We start from the raw sequence: 20,409 nt of genomic DNA, 5'->3' as shown, positions 1-20,409 counted from the left end.
GCGCCGGAAAGAACAGCCATTCATCAAGAAAATAACAAAATTAAAATTGCACTTCTCTATTTAATTTGGTCATTTATTTTTCCTGGGGGGGCAGTTGTTTGAGGATGGGCGGGCGGACAGTGAAGGGGGGGGGGGGGGGGGGGGGAGGACAGAGATGAGCTAGTGTCTGGAGGCTCTGTCTCAAAGCAGAGTAATTAGAACGTGGAGCATCAACCCTGGCACTATTTTCCTTGTTTTTTCCCCTTCCCCGGCGGAAGGCGCAAACTCATCCCATTTAGTATACAGTCCAAACGCCGGGGTCTTGAATAATAGATACCCAAGAAATGCTGGACTGCTATGAGAAGTCATTATCCACCAGCATCCACCAGCAGGCGTGATGACGACAATCTATGCCCCTGTACCGGCTTTATACTTTAAGCTGGCGGGCAACGAGACGACAGGCTCCGTGATTTAGGGATGGTGAGTAGAGAATATTGCTTGTATGCAAACGAGAGCTGATTCAGCGCTCCTGATTTCTAATCAACTCTGGTGTCATTTATAACCGCAGCCGACTTGGAGCTCAGACAGCTCAGTTATACACTCTGCACACACTCCCCCACACAGACACAGCCTCTTAAACACACACCATGCCCGGGCTGCCTGTGCAGAGCTCTGGGTAGGAAAATAGACTATATCTCTATTGTAGAGGAAAGAAAATCTTTGGTCCAAGTTCATTGGCGTGTGTAAATAATGTCAATACCTCTGCCGCGCGTAAAGAAATATTTATTCTTCCATTTCCGTAACGTATTCCGGTAGAACTAATGATTCTAGTCAGCGATGAATTGGGGGAAAATTGGGTTTGGCAGTTCAAGGAGTTGCAACAGCAAACTAAAGCAAATTTGAAATGATTGAGCTTGATAATTGTCCTGCTTTAACAAGCAAAGGTGGATAACGAATGGGAAAAAATTATGCACCACTGATTGCTCGAGAAATTGCTCAAGTGCCACCTGCTGCAACACAGTCTTCAGACAAAAAAAAAAAAATAATACACAGAGAGAAAAGACCAAAAAAACCAAAAAAAAAAAAAACAAACAACAAACTTGGCTTTTACAACGCATCAAAATCGACTCCTTTGTCCTGTTCCAGTGAAAACACAATCAGGCAGAAATCAATACTCTGGGACCTTTGAACCTCAGGCCCGCTCACCTCGTATTCCTGGGAGAGTTTGAGGTTGTCATTAGCTTTGAGGAGTTCGGTGTGCTCCGCCAGCTCCGAGATGGGGATCGGAGGATGATTCATCATACCTGTTCGCCAAGAAAACAGACACATGAATTCCATGTGGGAGAGGAAGAAGAAGAAAAAAGGTTCATTAGTATGACGGAGGGGCCAAAGGTTCAAAAGTTTGAAATCGCAAGCTTTAACAGGCGAAACTATATTGCTGGTGAAATAACGACGGCTTGGTTTTAGTGATGGGGAAGCTTGAGAAGAACACACTGGACACACCAATAAAAAAAATAAATAGTGATGTAACAGTTACCAGGCCAGAGCTCAAAGATTGCTGTTTTTCAATCTGAGCTGAACGAGTTTTTCTTTTTTCTTCTTTTTTTTTCTCTGACTAAAAATATTTAGCAACACAGACCTATAATGCATACTGAATCAATTTCTTCATTTTTCAACATGAGCAAAACAAGAGTTGCTGGCTTCAACAATCAAAGGCATTATCAATTTAACTAACCTGGGGAATCGGTTTTAATGTTGCGAGAATAAAAGTGCAAACGTAGTTGTGGAAAGATCAAAATCAAAACACACCTTGAATTGTATTTTTATTCTCTCAACAAACGTTGAGAAATCCTTTGTACTAGCAAGATAATAAAAAAGTAAAAATTTCAGGATAGCTGCTTCAAAGAAATAAACAGTGTAGATTAAACATTAATTTCACTCAGGAGAACCTAATAATAGTTGTTTTTTTTCTTCAGCACCCACCAAAATATTTAGTGACATAACAAACTAAGATAACTAGCCCCTTTTTGCACTTCTCTCTGCCCTTTATTGGACATAAACAAATCTTTAGAATGTTTTTAAAGATAATTAGAAAAACCATTTAAAGCAAAAATAATAATAAAAAAAAGATCTATCCGGCTCATTGTTGATGGAATACATTACTTACATTTATCTTTAAACATTTGTATTTGGTTTATTGTCTAGTATATTGGAAGAATGTGCGTTTTTTACCAAAATAAAAGGGAAAAAAAATTAAAAATAAAATTCTTAGTTTTGTTTGTCAATTTGTTTCCTCAGCAAAAGATTATATTTCCCTTCACAATTCTTTAAAACCTAAAAAGCTGCTACCAAATAAGCTTTCTAATTCTGATTTGGCCTAACATATCCACATATCCTTAATTCCAAATGCCACTGACATGCTTTGGGGCTGGTTGTATCTTTTACATGTTTACTTTTACCTCTGCCTGAATGGAGGGCGACTAAACTTGTACTCAAGCCCTGACCTGGGGAGGGTTAATGGTAGAGGAGGTGAAAGTGGGATCAGGGAGTTCAGGAGTGGAAGTGAAGCTGAGTGACACAGTGAGCAGCTCCATTTCAGCCTTCATTAAATCTAGCAAAAAAAGAAAGAAAAGGAAGAAAAAAAATATACTCCTTCCTCCATCTGCTGATTCTCTCAAACCAATGAGCACAACTGCCAAAATAAATACCCCCAACCTTTTCAGTATAATAAACAATCTCAGTTACATTTTCCATCTGCACTTCCCCACAAATCCTGACAAAATCTCTCCCAGAGACATTTCTTTCAGCAAAATAAGGAAACTGTGATTTTTGTTGTTTTAATGCATTCTTTTTTTTTTTTTTTTTAAATGTTGCTCCTAACATCAGTAATGCTGTGCAGTCCAGTTACTCATCCGTTTAGAGGCATGAAGCTGAGGTCACGTAACGAGCATCTGAACAACCATAGATGGTAGCGCTGTCCTATGTGGCCTGGCAACACGTAGCACTTTTGTATTTCTAATAAGAGGCCTCTTATTCAGCTGAGCATTGAGGTCAAAAGCCAACAACATCTTGAAATCTCTGTACAGAAAAGTTAGCCCGGGTTAATTGGGCATGTAAAATTGGCATAATCACATTAAGCACCCTTAATTTTCCCTTTCCGAACGGTTCCCCAGTGTCACGGGGGTCGCTCGTGTTTTGGTTGCTTTTGTTGTACTTAAGGGAGGCGCGACTCTCTTCACCGACAGTTTTCATTAGTAACGGTATTCGGATTTACATTGAGAGAACAATGAGGCAATAAATTACACGAGGATTACTATGCATATGTGAGACAAATGGAGATGACCAAGGGTGGAAGTTCCCTTTCATTTAATTAAAACCATTTTTTTTTTGTTACAAAGTGCAGAATATCGTCGCATCCCGCACGCATTACGAGTATTTTACACAAGAAACAAAGCATGCACACTCAGGAGATCAGCTAAATAAGTAACTGTTTTCATTGAATATTTCTTTAACTCGTACATAATCTACGTACTATAGTAATATTCTATGTAAGAGGGGGAAAGAAGCACTTTTCTGTGTTTTACTAAGTTTTCTTAAAACTCAAACAAATTATGCACACCGGCAAAGGGCTGAGAATGCATCTTGCACTGAAGCAAATTCAGATATGCATCAGGAATATGTAAAAGAAAAAAAAAATGCCCTGCTAATTAAATTTCCTACATTTTAGTTAGCTTCAAATTTAGAGACAGGAGGTAAACTACAAGAGGAATAAGTAAATGCAAATGCAAATGAAGTATCCCTGTTTCTCCAAGAGGGAGATCAAAGAGTGTTAGTGTTGAAGTTGAGCATGTGTGGTTCTGTTTACAGAAGTTCCAGATGTAATTAAAGTTCGGTTTTACTCTGTTTATTGCTCAAATTGCTGTCTGCAGATAAGTCACACCAAGCTTAGAGACATACATTAAACTTAAGTGTTTACTACACAGCACATCAAAACATGATGCAGGTTGCTAGGATGGTCTCGAAGGTAATGTGTTTTGTCTCAAACATGGGAAGGATTGATTTGAAGATTTATATGCACACTATAAAATGGCAAATTCAGTATTTTTTTTTCAATTTGAAAGAGATACACACAAACAAAAGAGCAGCTGGTGGTCAGAATCAAACAAATCAGCTCTGATTATTAATTGTCAGTTCAAATCTTTGTTTTTTTTTTTAATTAAATGCATCACATCCCACCATTTTTGATGTCTAAAAGCCACTAACAGCATGTAATTTGATGCACTTTTTTCTAGTTTAGTTAAACAGCTGATGAGGGCTGGGGACATTTGCTTTGATAAATAAAGAGGACCTTCCTTTCATTTTTTTTTTAAAGGAGCACTCTCCTTTGAAACCCTTTTCTTAAATTTCTCTGTCAAAAAACTTGTAGCATATTTATTTTTCTTTTATTATAGTCTTAAATAAATAAATAAAACTACATCGGAACTACATCGGAATTGAGATCATCAAACAAAAAAGAAAGAAATCAGTTTTAGCCAGGAAAACCCTATACTGTGCATAAAAAATGAAAGGACCTTCCTTTCATTTTTTTTTTTAAAGGAGGACTCTCCTTTGAAACCCTTTTCTTAAATTTCTCTGTCAAAAAAATTGCAGCATATTTATTTTTCTTTTATTATAGTCTTAGAAATTTCTTTTAAAACTACATCGGAATTGAGATCATCAAACAAAAAAAGAAAGAAATCAGTATTATCCAGGAAAACCCTATACTGTGCATCTCTTTCTGTTTATTCACATTTTCCTAAATTATCATTAATTGTAGAACCTCGCCAAAGACAAATGACTAAGACACAGCTTACTTATCTTACATTCATTCCAGAAAGTGAAAAAAAAGCTTTAAACTAGCTTTTTTTTAAAGTACTGAAGCAGAGAAAAGTCACACAAGGACAAACATTTTACCACCGACATTTTAGGCTCATAGCCATCGCTTTAAGACACATTTCTCTACCCTGACCCAGAGGGGTCCATCCTTTTTTTTCACTGCTACCTACACGTGATCAGCGAACGCAGAGAGAAAACAAACTAGCTCCCAATTACACATTTCCAATATACAGATTTTCAGCCAATGTGCCTGGGAAATAAAATGATTCCTTTTGATAAGCCAAGCCAAAAGCCTATTTATGATGCAGCAGATTTCCATATAAAAGGCAAAAAGACTGCGGGTAAGCAACGCAAATGAAAAGGGGGGAAATTGTAAGGAAAATCTTCCTCTCGGATGATTCTTTTTCAGCATGAGAGGGGGGGTGATCAAATGTCGAGCCATTGTTTGCCGCTGCTTTAATTAATTCTACTCGTTATCTCACAGTTCAGAAAAGACCCTGTTTTGGTTGGGGAAGGAAATGGAGCAGTGCTGGTGAGGGAGGAGGAGGAGGAGGGAGAGCAACCAGGAGTTGTGAAAGACAAAAGGGAATTACACAGATTGTGCCTTTTTTACAAGAAAACATCTTTAAAGCATCTATACATCAGCAAAAGTGACTGCACAAGTTATTTATGCGTGGTGGATTAATGCATAGCCAACAGCCCTTGTGGATGACGTGTAAGGCATCCAATTAAGGAAAATAAAAAGCTCAGTACACTGATGGAAAACAACATCATTATTGCCTCAAATCTGTTGTATTGTGGGAAGTAAATGTGATTTATGTATTTGTAAAGAGACAAGCAAAGCTAGGAAAACAACGCAGAAGAAAATAAAAATATGTGTTTAGAGGAAGCTGCCACAGATATTCTAAAAGCATAGAGACTAACTTTCATAGTCAAAATCTGCTTCACTCTGAGGACTGCTTAGACCAGAATCTGTAAAGGACAATAAACATAAGAGACAGTGGTTTCAAGGACCTAGACTGCAACGGAAAAAGGCAAAAATGAAAACAGAACACATGTAAAGTGATAAAAAGGCCACGAAGCAAAGCAAAAAGGCAATGTAGCAGTTTTTGTTCATAGAGCTAACCCTCAATGAACTCAAGCCTTCAGGGTAGCCCACATTATGGGTTTGGTCAGATAAGACACTAAGGTAAACCTTTATAGGACTTTGACCAGGATTTTATTAAGGATTGTTCAAATATTCCACATTTTCTCATATTATAACCACAAACCTGGAAATGTATGAGATGGACAAACACAAAGTAGCACATCATTGTGAAATGAAAAGAACACGTGGTTCTGATTGATTATTTGTTTAGGTTGGCCCCATGAGTCTTACTTTGTAGGACTAGCTTCACTGCGATTACAGCTGCAGGTCTTTTAAAACTACCTTTCCAAATCAAGGAACTAATATTTTGCCCATTCCTCTTTATAAAATGTCTCAAGTTTAGTCCGATTAGATGGGCAGCATCTGAATATCAAGATTGAAAAACACATTTGTTTAGGATTGCCTTTGACTGTTGTTGTTAAACTGTTTTACTGTTTTTAATGTTCTTTTTTTTTGTTTCTACATTCTATTCCTACTTGCTTTCATTCTGTTTTATTTTCCTATATTTTAATCATGTAAAGCACTTTGCATTGTCTCTGTACTGAAATGTGCCATATAAACAAATTTGCCTTGCCTTTCTGGTATGTGAACATCTGCCTCAGCCTTCAGACTTTAGGTGCCTCTAACAGGGTTTTGTTCCAGGATTACCCTGTATTTAGTTCCATCCATATTGCAAATATCTCTGACCAAATTATCTGCTCCCGTTGAGGCATTTTAGCACGATGCTGCCATCACCACATTTCAGGATGACGGATATGTTCATGGTTATATGTAGTGTCCGACTGGGCCAAACATCTTTCAACACGTATTAAGTAGGAGTGTGACAATACGTCGATCCACATCGATGCATCAATTAACGAATAACGATCCAATTAAATCGATGCAAAAATGAATACATCGATCCGTATCGCCATTTTTAGAATGTGCCTTTATTTTGAAATGCACAAGGCATGAGACTATAGTGAACAGGTGATCTATTCTTATTATTATTTTAAAATGAGAAGAATGCTGTTTTTGATTTAAAGGCCTGATAACTGGAAGAGCTAGAGAAATAAAACCGTTAAATCATTTTGTAAGCTGATATAAATAATGGTGTTAGATGGGCAGATAACACCGCATCTGCCCATCTAACACCATAATCTTCTACCTGTTTGTCGTGTCCCATTCAACACAACCTGATGGCTGACTAGTCTGCTGAGTTCCTTGGTCTGCATGATGGTGGTTGCTCACTCATGTTCTTTAACAAACCTCTGACACCTCGAAGAATAGACATTATAGTGAGATTACGCTACATAGAGGTGACAACTAATTAGGTGGCTTCTGATGGTAATTGTTTTCACTGCATTTTAGTTTGGGATATCACATTAAAAGGGTCATTTATGATCAATGTTATATCTGCAGATGCAAATGGAGCCTTCTATCCATCTTCTATGTTTATATTGTGCATATTATAGTGCGTCAACAGTGAGTTTGCGGATTTTCAAACCAAACACAACATACGGAGCAATATCACCAATGGTCGTGGGGGGAAGTCCAGTGTAGCTCAGATACAATCAGCAAAACAAATGAAGAAGACGATAGAAGACTAAAGGAGGGATTTCTACAATCCACCTGCAGCGATGTATTAACTGGACGCACACGCCCCCTCCATTCAATACAGAGCCTCTTTTTTAAATCTTTGTCTGAGAATGTACATCATCTGACTCCTCCACCCTCATGATATTTGCTATTTAAATCTACCTCTGAATTTAGATGCTGCCTCCCACCTGCCGCTACCTGACATGCCAACCTAATGAACACGTGGAAAGGATTCAAGGAAGTGTCGACTGACAACATTAGAAACGGGCATTTCTAATTTACATGCATCAAGGGAGGAGGGGTGAAAACTTTATGCACTTGTCAAGATACTAAAATTACGTATATTTTTCTTACTACTTCAGAACAAAAGTCCTCTTTGTGTTGATGTATCAAATGAAATCCCAATAATACGTGTAATACCATTGCATTTTGTGGTTTTACCATGACAACATTGTTAAAGACAATCGAGGGGGGGGTGAATACTTCTGCAACTACACACCCTCCTCCAAAGAGAAGCGGGTTTGTCAGTCTCTGCAACTCCAAGGGATAAGAAAAAAATGGTAAAAACTAACTTTGAATAGTTTCTTTGTCTGTAGCTTCTCACTGGGACCTTGGACATGAAAGGTGTGGAAACAAATCTGCATTCCTGGTTGACAGCTCTGGAGCCACAGATGATGGGAATCAGAGCTCTGAGGGGGATCTTATCTCTCATAGAGGAGAGGTTCTCTCAGGTCGAATCAGGCCAAGGCTATGTCAGGACTGAATAATGTCCATCTAAAACAGTCTAGGAAAATCACTATGCTAACCTAAACACGTAACTTAGAGATGCAATTTAGTGGGATGTGTCAAATTTGCCTGTTGAATAAATTTCCGCGCTGCCAGGAGAGCTCTGGCTACCACAAAATGAACTTGCTCTGCATAATACGGCGAAACAAAGCTCGTTGCTTGTCACATACCAATATAAACTGGCATAGCGGTAACAGCGCCAAGCGTTAGGTGAGTTTACCTTGTTTAGACACCTTAGCGCGAACACGTCACGCTAGCGGCGTCGAGCGACAGCAAAGGGTTGAAGACACTGAACATCCCTCTCTTCCTAATTGATTTGTGACAATGACTAATTAAGCCTTACGGGTGGTACTCTGATCCCCAGTCTCTGAACGTCATTCATCACAGCGGGGAGGAGGTGCAGGCATGTCTGATTCTGTTTATGTGCGAGTGCGTGGCGTGTCTGTGATTTGACAGCCCTGTGAGGAGGAGGGCACGCTTGTTAAAGTCACTGCCGTAATCGGGAGCAACATGTAGGTTGCTGATACCTACAAGTAGCTGGCTGGTGCTGGCATGATTTCTATTTATTTATTTATTTATTTATTTATTTATTATGTATGCAACACCCCTTTTTCTGCAAGGAAATGTTTGATTTGTATGAGCTGAGATGACAAAGTAAGTATTTTATTCAGCCAGAATTATGTGGGTGGGAGGTGTTGCACGAAATGCTGAAGCGGTGGGGAAAGTTGAAGAAAAGCAGAGATGGAAGCAGAATAAAGAGAGAAAATAGCAGCAACTGATAAAAGAAAATTTAGTTCAGCTGTTCTGTAGCAGGCAAGAGGATTCCCTATTTTTACCTGAATAGCAGACTTGGGCTTTTTTTTAATTTTTTAATATAGGGCGATGATTTTTATGGCGACACATAAAGATGGGTTTGCATATTTGAATTGGAGTGTTTAACAATACACTGATTAATTCATAGTTCTTTCTTCAGTTGAGAACAGGGTTATTGACAGGAGAGATGAGGAAAAGCATTCTTAATTTTTATGTAGTACCTTGCCGACCCAGAGCCTTTACAGCACTTTTTTTTTTTAATTACTCAAAGTTAAATATGTGTTTGCCAGCAAGAGTCAGCTCAGCCCTGCCAACTGTGTCAGAGCCCCACAGCAAAAGAAGTTGTGAAAATGCTCTGGCAGCTCCTGGAGGCTGACGTTAAAACTAAATGAGTGCTTTTAAAAGCTACTGCAGAGCAGAAGCTGAGTGTCGAGCAACAGAAGGCAGCTGCAGCCACGAGCAGCAGGAGAGTTTTTATGCACTTTAATTATATATATATATTTTTATAAATAAACCTTTGTGACAAAGTGTATCAAAATTTTTTGACTGTAAGCAAATTCTAGCTTTCCTGCACTCATGAAAGTTGGTGCAACAGCTTTGGGCAACACTACATCTCGTTGCCAATTTAAAAGGCAGCCGGCGTAAAACGTTCCTGAAACATAGCTCTACACGGAAACAATGCTTTTAGGTACCGTCTTAAAATCCGGCGGAAATTTGTTTTAGCTTATTTATCTATGGACAAAACAGCCTTCAGCTTGTTTTCATCTTTTTTTCTTATCTTGGTGTGTTTGAGGTGTTATTTGGTCGCAACTAACGGGCTCGGGTGCATTTATCTTGTTTAGATAGCACAGTGTTGTGTAACAAAAGTCAGTCTCTTTTTGCTACGGTTATGCAGCATTACTATGTAAATAGGGAATGCCTTTATTAGGCCCCCATGGGGAAATTACATATTAAAATGTAGGTTTAGCATTCTGGACATAAAAAATCCAATCAAATCCCACAAGAGGTCCATTTAGTATTTTTTTATTTTATTTTTTTTACAAAAAGCAGCCCAGAATATAAAGAATATATATACTGCTCAAAAAAATAAAGGGAACACCTGGGGTTACATTGTGTTGTTTAAGTGTTCTATTTATTTTTTTGAGCAATATGTTGTTTTGATTAAAAAAGTAATTTCTTCTCTTTGCCTTTTTGTCCTTTTATAGTTTTGGTCGTTTTATAACCCATTCTTCTGGTACGAAAAGGAGCTATTGCCCACAGGCCATGTGCCAATTCCTCCTTATGAACGCTGCACACCTGCTTTGACAATTAACGATTTGAAGTAGCTTTTGATAATCTGCTCATAGACTGCTGAAAAGAAATATGGGTGTCTGACTTCAGTATAAGGAGGTCGCCCAGAGTTATGTTGCTTAGATAAAAAAGGGTATAATCTCTCAACTTTTAAAGGAGTCAAATTGGCCAGACGGGGTTCAGAACCACAGTCAGTGGAAATATGGTGAAATATTAAATCTTTAGGAATGAATGTATAGTGTGTATATTAAACAATGGGGTTATGAATCATTGAACTGGCATTACTAATGCAATCCAGTATCTCGGTCTATGGGCATTTTTCAGACCTTAGCATGAGATACTTTGATAAGTGAAAGAGGGATCAAATCCGAAGGGCTACGTTTACATCAGCAACAGGCCTATTTCAAAAGACCCTTAAAAGCTAAGCCTGAAACACCTGCATTTTTATGCCCCGATTTACGTCAAGAGTGAGGAAACACGGAGATTGAGGTTAACCCACTGGTGTTGCACCTTTTAGTGTGCAAATTAAGGAGTCGGAAAACTGGATTGGTGAGTAGCTGTGAAGTAGGGAAGCTTCAAGCAACACTCCATTTGTAAAACTCCTTTTGTTTAAGGACTTCATGTGGTGCCAGCTTGGACGATCGACGGCTGACTCCAATTTGACTAAAGCCGATTATGAAATGAATTGTTGACGAGAGCAGATCGTTTGCTCTCGTTTGTACTTTGGGTTTGGATAGGATACATGTTGAATAAAGAGGTATTTAATAGATAATTCACCTGATGCTTGATTCTTCAATCTTTCAAATCACAAATGTTACCGATTTTGTCAATTACTAATTTAGTGTTTCAATGCTAAATATTTTTTTATCAGGAATCAGGAATCAGACATACTTTAATAATCCCAGGGGGGAAATTGTTGAGAAGCATTAGTTCAGTTTCAATTCTTGATTATTGTTGTCTAGTTTTTGGCTGGGCTGTTCGCCTAACAACGTTTCTTTTATTAGAAGAAAACAAAGGGGAGCTACAGAAAAAGAAGTGAGAAAATGGCGAGTATGGTCAGCGATAGACAGCTGATATCCGCCGAGTTGTGCTGCTTCATTCTTTTGGCTCCATTTGCTAATTAAACCTCGGGCACAGAGAACAATTGTGACAAAACTAGACATTATCTGCCCAAAGGCTGACACATTACCTACAGGCTTTAGCGCACACACACAGTAAACACACCCTCTCGAAGACTTTGCCCATTCGAAACATGATAAAAAAAAAAAGATATTTTATGTTCCGCAGCATTAGGGGTCACTGAGCACATACAGCCAATGCAGCATATGCTCTGTTGCATTTGGAAGGCCTCGGATAACCGAACTGGGAGTGTGCCAATTGAACAATGGTTGCTATTAGCTGATGGGAATGTTCACAAATGCTCACCGGCCCTCTTAATTGGGCTAAAATGTCCACTCGAATTAAATTTCCTGGGTGTGGAGATAAAGACAGCGGCCAAGTCTGTGGAACAATGGAAGGGCTGCTGAATGAGAACACTTGTTATATATAAAGCATCTGCATGTAGTAGTATATGTTATATAGACATGGAGCATTAGATTGTAAGAAGTCTTTTATCATAAAAGGGAGAAAGCTGAAAATCTGAGCAGTGGGCGGCATACAATCAAGCAAAACGTTACAGTAAGGTTGGACATTATATTTTGAAATAACCAGTAAGAGGGCTTCAGAACAATAAGCGGGGCTGCGCACTGCCGTTCAATCACACTTTTCTATGATCTGATGCAAAACAATCTGTTTAGCCCAGTACTGTTAAAATAGTGGGGCGCGGTTCGATACCAGGGGCGTCTGACCCCGGGGGGAACAGCTTTTTTTTTTTTTGCCATACAATAATAAAGTGTAATTGCACATCCAGTACAGTAGGCGGCAGTGTTGCACAGGGATTGTTTGCTCTATGGTGTTAGCGCAGGATTTTGTTTTTGTTTTGTTTTTTGCATACACACAGCACAGAGTAGTAGATATGAAGTGCGGTGAACAAACGCTAAAGAGACACCATGAAAAAGGATAAAAAACAGGCGGAGAGAGACAGCTATAATGAGACAAACGACAGTCACCCGAAACTTAACACGAGGAAGCCTATGAAGCACTAATTTTGCAAATTTACAAGCACTTTGGTACACTATAGATTTTTTTTCTTTTAGATACTAAAAACAGTGTTAATAAAGTTCTTTGTTGTAAGAATATCTAAATTTCTTTGTTTCTATATTTTTGTTTTCTTTAAAAGGTAATAAGGCAGATGTGTAGGCTTCCTGTAATTTGCTAAATACCTATTTTTCTGCAGATTCAGTGCTAACACAGTAATCTTCAATTTATTAGTAATTTATTAGTACAAGGAAAACACGGTACCGTGCAAAAGTATTGATACCCTTGAGTACTGTGTCTCAAAAAATCAGAACAAACTGTAGATCCCACTTTAACCAAATCATAAGACCCATGACAGCAGCAAAAACAAAAATGTCCAAAACCACATCAAAAAAAAATGGTGTCTTATGGGAAATGAAGACAAAACTCATCAGGCAAAGTCTTAGCTGCAAAAGCCAAACAGAATGCGTATAGGATGTAATTTGCTGCGTTAGAAACATCAGAGTTTTTAGCTTGGACGAACATCAGAAGAACACAAAGACAAAAGTGGGAGCGTGTAAAACCCCGGAGAACAAAAACAGGATTTGTTTCCAGTCTAACAATCATAATTTCTAGCAATTTGTTAATCATCGAAGGCTAATTGGTACATGGGGACACAGAAAATGCATAAATATGGCCTGTAGACAGTTAAAGATAATAAATAATGTTGAGCAAAAAGATGGGCACATACTCAGAGAACACACACACATCTATACAAAACTCTGGGGTTTATGGACAATTTAAAACAGGGATGCATGGATTAATTTGCTTTTGAACATGTTTTTATGATAAAAGTCAAAACATGTATTTACTGTGACATTTTCTTCGTCAAAAATAAACCAATACACCAAGTAAATTGCTGTAATGTGGCTTAAATTAATGTTGTTTATGAAGTTTTAAAGATAGTTTTCCACTACATTACATTGACAAAAACAAGAGATCTGAAGTATCTTACAACCATTCGACATGGAGTTTGAATAACGTCTAAAATGTATAGTAGTCCGTTAATGTCACTGCATCCTACAGGTTTATGCCTCTTAATAAAAAAATACAACTCTAATGTTGTTGTTATGAAATGTGTAGCAGGAACGTTGTTGTGCAAAGATACTTTTACGAGTGACATTGTTCTTGTCGTCTAATGTAAATACCTGCAGTTTGGAAGTTGATGCGTCTCATTTCCACAGGGTCTGTGGGGTGGTGGGGTGTAATGTCTGCGTTGTTAAGCAGACACTTTGTGCGTGGCTCGGACTCTTTCCTCTTCCGGCTGCAGAGAAAAACAAGAGCAGAGATGCGTAAAGAAGACAAAAGAAAATAGACAAAGGCGTAACTTTAAGTCAAAGAGTTTTCCGGAAGAAAACTGGATCATCTGCGACTTTTTTCTCTCTCAAGGTTTTGAACAAAGCCAGCAGACAAACAGCATGTTTGTTTTCTACCACAATATAGCTGAAATCCAGATTAATCAACCTTGTTTCTAATTGTTTTACCTATATGATCAAGAATATTCAACGTTTTTAAGCCTTTGACTTCGTGAAAGAGCACCTTTAATAACTTGCAACTCTGTACAGCAAGAACTGGAGATCCTTCTTCTCTTATTCTAGTGAGATGCGCTACTCTGTCTTCTTTTGTAAAATGCACTGAATCTAAGTAAGACTACACCTTACCTGTCTGGTTTGCTGATCCCAGAGAATGCAACAGGAGTCAAATAAATACATAAAGATGGTAAAAACACAACACACATGGAGAAAAGGAGAGGGGGAGGCAAGAAGAGATATAAATCAATAGAGAGCAGTTTAAAATTCACAGGGGTCACTGCTGGGCTCGCGAAAAAGCGAGATGAAGCTCATCAGCATCTGAAAGGGTGAGTCGTGTGTGTAAATGTGTGCGTAGACGTGTCAGAGGTGGAAAATAAGTGAGCTCCTTACGAAATGTCCAAGTAAGCACATGCATTTGCGAGTGTATGAGTGTGCTGTTGTGTGGGTGAGGCAGTGTGTGTTTGTGTGTGCACGAGGGTGCAGAGACGGAGAGGAGAGGGGAATGTCAGGGCCAAGGGCAGACCCGGGAAACACTATTCACCAGGGAGAGATGGGGGAAGCAGGGGGATGGGGAGGTGGTGGTGGTGGTGGTGGAAGCGTGAGATGAAGAGAAAGAGAATGGAGAAAAAAGAGAGAGATCCAAGGAGAGATGTTACTCTCCCTAACCACCAAGACTGAGGTAAGGCAAGGTCAGACAGCGGGGGATCATCTGACAGTAGCAGGCTGCACTTGTGCTGCTCGCCCCAGACCTGGCCCCCCCTTTAGATAATTCAGGAATCTCCTCATGTGTGTAGGAACTAGCGCTCACACTTAAAAGCTGGGTTCTAACTTCCTGAATCTGGAGATAAAGGAAACAGCTAGCTGTGAAACAAGGGCAGCCTATTGACCTGATCAGCCTGTTCCTCCTGCTCCTTTATTGAGCTTTGATAGAGCAGCGGATAATTACTGCAAGTGCATCATTGAAAACAATGAGAAACTAACTTCAACTGCACTGAGATCAATCTATTTCTAAGCATATGATTTCACTAATTAACATGTAATAATTTAAATAATTATCTCAGAAAAAAAAAATTGATACTAATTGGATGATTTTCTTTGTCTTGTTTTTTGGGCATCATTTCAGAGAAACTCATCATCTCTTCTTTCTCCAACCAGCTCACTTCCCACAGCCATCTTTTACCACAACAAAGCCTCTTTTGCATCTGCATGCATCAATGTTATTGGGTCTTTGGTTATCATGCAATGAATACAAAACACGGTCCTGCTTCGGCATGCTTCCTGACATGCAATTATTTCCCAATAACCCAATTCCCCACATAAACTACAAATAGCCAGTTCAACATCAAATAATGAGAGCATCCTGTGATATCGCTGAACATGCGGAAAATTGAATTTTTACAGCGCATTTAGCCCAAATAACAAAACATGGCATGCAGTTTGAGATTTTATGGGCCCATGGTTGGAGCAGGGACCAATAATTCAAAAACTGTGTTTCAGCTCACTGTCTTTCTAAAGGGTGAGGTCTGAGTAACAACGGGAGACGTGCTTTTTAACATCCTTCCAAAAAAACAATAAATACATAAATAAAGTTTATAAGCCTGTCGGCTATGTCCCATCATTTAAGGTTGAACAGTTTTATTTTTAGAATGCAGTCTAAATTTTATTCCAAGATCATTCTTTCCAAAACTCTAGTTGTTCCCAACTCACTTTTTCAATAGGAGAATGGAGATGACAATGCCAATGATGAAGACCACAGCCAAGACGGGGCCAACCACCCAAATGAGCCCGTCACTAGGCTCTATTGGCAAAGGGTCCATCACCAGCTCTGGAGTTATCACCGTGTCAGTATAAGGGCTGGTTGCAAACATTTTCTAAGGAAAGAAAGAGAGAATATAACATAAGTAACAAGGTGACTGTGGAGAGGTGAATAAACATATATGTGTAAAGTTATCTGCAAACAGTCCACACAGTTGGTTGAGAGATGCATCAATATCAAATTCTGGGGCCAGTGCAATCTGGACACAAAATGGGTGAACTTTAAAATATGTAAGTCAAACCAACAGGGAGACTGGTAATTGTTGGTATATATTTAAAATATGTGTTTGGATTTGCATGGCTAGGAAAAAAAATGGAAACTGGCTAAATGAGACGAACTTAAAACCTTAAACCCTAGGTCTCTTTTTGAGAGTTCTGCTGGCCTGGGGACGCCTCGGGGTCCCCCAGAATGAGGGGACGGATGTCTGAGTTCCTCTCCTGGACCTGTTGCCCCCGCAACCCGATCTCGGATAAGCGGAAGACAATGGATGGATGGATGCTCAAAAATCACACACCCAAACTATACTGAATGTACTGTATCTCAGAAACTTTAAGGTTTATTTGACCTGTTACGTCATCACAATAAAGTTCACACTCTAGAGAATATTCCAGAGGGCTAAAAATCAATACTTAAGTTACTGAGTGACAATAAATAAACATGGCACACAGTAGTAAAAAAAAAAAATCTTCTGCCTAAAGAATTGCACTCTACAATCTGAATATTATTTTGAAAGTATGTAGCTGCAAATCTAAAATATACCGATAGTTTTCAAAAATCAAAGTTTTACAGAGCTATTAATTGATACAGTTCTATCCAAACCCTCTAACTGAGTCATTATGGCACCATGTGTGCCATTAATTATTATTTTTTTTATTAGGTTCTCTTTGTCCTCACTTATACCTCACCATAGATAGTCATTCCATCACAACCACTTGAAGAAAAGAGATATTCTAAAATTATTTATACAGGAAAATGTATTCCTTCACTCAATTCAGAAAAATAAAACAATATGAACGAGGAAAACATCTGGGGAAACCCAACATTCAAAACAGTTTGAACAGGTTTGAGAACTATATTTACTAAATGAATAACAATTAGGTAGCTATGTCTGTAATTTTACACAGAATAACAAGGGTTGGAACTGGGTCATGTTGACGTAAAAAATGTTGTTTCTATCATTTAGATGAACCTCTCCCTGTTAAGTAGATATACAATATCGTTATATTAGTTCATGTAAAGCATGAGTCTGGGATGATTTTGCCGGCGGAAGCGCTGCTGCCCCTGGTACCGGGGGGTGCTCGGGTTACATGGGCTTTAGAAATAAAATTATTTCTGCAAATAAATATTGGCTACAAAAACAAGGCAACTGATATGTACTGAACTGAGATGAACCTGAAACTCACCCCTACAGTGGCGTTGAGTTCAGCCAGCAGGAAGAAGACGTACTCCTGACCAGGTTCGAGGGGCTTATTCTCACAGCTGCTCTGGCGGTGGTCCGAACCCACTGTGAAGATGGAGGGCAGCTGCTTGAAGCAGGCTGTGATGTAGGCACTCCTCTGGTCCAGCTGAGCCAGCTGACGCCGTGAACGTCGCTTTGGGATCACATCCCTCAGCAGCTGCTCAAAGTTAAGACTGCGTTAGTTCACTTCATTTTTTTTTTTTTTTTATTTCCGTATCGCAATTCCTAAAGAAGTCTCAAATTAATTGGAAAGTCTTTGACACTAACTCAAGGGAACAGCTAAATCTGATGAAGCAATGTTTCTTGAGGTTGCAGTTTTAGAATCTGCTAGACTCGTAGACACTAAATTTAGGAAGTTAAAACTTGACGGCAAACTTTTATTCATAGTTTGTTATCAATAAATTTAAACCCTCAGCTTTGTTATAAAAAAAATCTACAGTTTACCAGATATAATTTTGAAATGATTTAATCTAACGGAGACATTTTGTTTGAAAAGCAATATACAACCAAATCTTTGCAAATTTAATTATAAATCACATTTAAAAACAACAAATGGGTGACAAAAGTGCTGTACATTAAGATAGTAAGTAAAAATAGTAAAACCTTAGACAACCTAACAATTCATGCTAAAGAACAAACAACCCATGCTGTGTTGAAAGCTGAGGCCAAACAAGACAATTTTTCCAAATGGATTTAAAAGGAACACAGTGAAGGAGCCTGCCTAACTCTTGATGGCAACCAGTTCCATAACTCGGGGGCCACAACCCCAAAAGCTTGATCGTCTCCAAGCTTCAGTTTTCTCAAGAGCAGCTGGTCAGCTGACCTTACGGTCCGACAAAGAGAGCACGGGTGAAGCAAGTCTGAGAGCTTGGGTGGAGCAAGGCCACTGAGACTTTTTAAAACAAAATGATTTTCAAATCAACTCTGTGGCACTCGGGGAGATTGTTCTCGCCCGTGTGATCAAATTAGAAGACGAGCAGCTGCAGTTAGGACAAGCTGAAGGCAAAAGATGGCAGCCTGCCTGACCCGAAATGCAGCAAACTGCAATAGACAAGGCATGTGGTAATAAAGCTTGTTTGAAAATTCTGCCTGGACTAAATGATCTTGATTTTGGCCATTTGACAGCAATCTGTCATAAGATAAAACAATTTATAATCAGTAAAAATTTTAACAATTAATTATATCTTTCTAAATAATCAGTGAAAACCCTTCATTGGCATTAGGGCAATCAATTGCCGAACAGCGTTTTCATGTTTCCATTGGTATTTTGATGATTTATCTTCAGCAACGTGTTCCAAGAGTTTGAGGCTGAAGGGCCACCTTTGTCGCACCATAACGTTTGGCTCCCACAACAGATTCAAATCGGGACTCATGATGGGTCACTCCAAAATGTTTATATATTTTTTTTATGTCACAAAGAACATGTTGAAATAAAATGTAACTTTAAACCTAAATCTATCAGAGTTCTGAATAATTTTGGCTTAATTGTACATACTATTACCAGTTAAAGAATGATGAAAATTGAATTTTGCAGGAATATCTATTTTTTTTTTTTCAAACCAATTACTTGAGGCTGATGAAACTGCCTCTGATTAAAAGAAAATGCCCTGTTGATTAAAGAAGTACCATCATATCCAGAAGCAAAAAAGGGGAAACATTAAAGCTCCTTCATTCAGCTCAGATTGCAGACAGAGGCAAGCACAAACCATGGGAAATGTGTGTAATCCCAAATCCAATAGGGATGGATGCCGTTGATCTAGTGCCAAAGGTGACCCCAAGCTATGGGAAGAGTTGGAGAAGACTGCATAATTCTGTTTTCTGCATGCTCTGGGGGATACATTTGCATAGCTGAGACGTACTTATGTCTGTGCTGCATGTGCCCATTCTGGTAAATGGTGTTTACAACAGTATTCACATTTAAAACCATTGATGCAACAAACACAGAATCCCTCCGCAGAAAAAAACAAGATTCCTCCATGGAGAAGAGCTGCCTCTTGGCAACATCCAGAACATCATCATGTGATTTCTGCTGTCTAATCCAGTGCCACTCACTGATGTGGCAGATTTATTTCGTATTAAGACACATAATGCCTTTAAAAGACCGTACCTCTTCTATGTCCATCTCATCAGGGTTCTTCAAGTTCTTAACTGTTCCTGATGTTGTTTTAAGAGGCACCACAACCACATAGTAGTTCCTGAAAATGTACCAAGAAAGCATATAAACTAATGTGTAATTTTATAATCTTTATAAGTCAGTTCCAAGTAGTTGTAAGACGTCTAAAATAATTTCTCAGCAAGATTTAAACTACCCATAGACTACCAACGGAATGCTCTATGCTCACTTGACATCCTTGTTGTTGAGTGGTGGAAAGGACATAGTGAGCATGTTCTCAGGCTCAGCATAGATGTCCAGTTTGGGTTTCTTCACCAGGATGAGGGGTGCCGTCCTGGCCACCACACGATGCCGGGGACCGCCTTCCTTGCTTTCTTGGCACGTCACCCTGAACTCATAGGTGCTGTTGTGTCTTAGCCCGGTGATATATGCCTTCAACTTTGTGGCATCCACGTCCATCTTTTGTCGGTTGTACTCAATCTAGAGTTCAACAGGTTAGAATTTTAAAGGTCAGAACATACGCCTAGAAACAAGTAAATACGTCAGTAACAGGGAAATGCTAGGGGGAATTGTGTCCCTGAAAGAGGATGACTTTTTACAAGTTCAGATTAAACTTATTTCAAGCGGTTTGGTTCACATATCACGGTACACCTACCGTGCATTTGTACGGCGACCCTTTATTTGCAAACTTCCATCCAAGCACCACTGTCGTCTTGGTGGCCCACTTTACAGTGAAATTCTTTGGGACATCTGTTGACAAGACAGACGCGAGAAAGGAAGAGAGAAAAAATAGATTGGACAGTAAGTGAAACGAACAGAAGGGGGGACAAGGGAAAGCGAAACCAA

The 20,409-nt window shown here is 39.0% G+C and overlaps 1 protein-coding gene across 16 annotated transcripts in view; it reads right to left on the bottom strand.

Moving 5' to 3' along the window:
- ptprsa (protein tyrosine phosphatase receptor type Sa) overlaps positions 1 to 20,409 on the bottom strand; it is a 302,454-nt gene that overhangs the window by 36,713 nt on the left and 245,332 nt on the right. For 11 of the 16 annotated variants that reach the window (XM_036141038.1, XM_036141044.1, XM_036141041.1 and 8 more), the window contains 9 exons: positions 20,219 to 20,313; positions 19,793 to 20,043; positions 19,558 to 19,645; positions 17,395 to 17,607; positions 15,883 to 16,046; positions 14,305 to 14,316; positions 13,792 to 13,907; positions 5,779 to 5,826; positions 1,186 to 1,283 (listed from right to left, as the gene is read on the bottom strand). In XM_036141038.1, the coding sequence (XP_035996931.1) occupies positions 1,186 to 1,283; positions 5,779 to 5,826; positions 13,792 to 13,907; positions 14,305 to 14,316; positions 15,883 to 16,046; positions 17,395 to 17,607; positions 19,558 to 19,645; positions 19,793 to 20,043; positions 20,219 to 20,313 (1,085 nt within the window). The remainder of the gene's footprint in view (positions 1 to 1,185; positions 1,284 to 5,778; positions 5,827 to 13,791; positions 13,908 to 14,304; positions 14,317 to 15,882; positions 16,047 to 17,394; positions 17,608 to 19,557; positions 19,646 to 19,792; positions 20,044 to 20,218; positions 20,314 to 20,409) is intronic. The other 5 variants (XM_036141046.1, XM_036141054.1, XM_036141047.1 and 2 more) reach the window with 3 other exon arrangements.

Source organism: Fundulus heteroclitus, chromosome 9 (assembly GCF_011125445.2).
Source record: "Fundulus heteroclitus isolate FHET01 chromosome 9, MU-UCD_Fhet_4.1, whole genome shotgun sequence".
NCBI classification, from domain to species: Eukaryota; Metazoa; Chordata; class Actinopteri; order Cyprinodontiformes; family Fundulidae; genus Fundulus; species Fundulus heteroclitus.
Note: the sequence above shows the minus strand (reverse complement) of the source record. Positions and strands in the feature narration are given on the sequence as shown.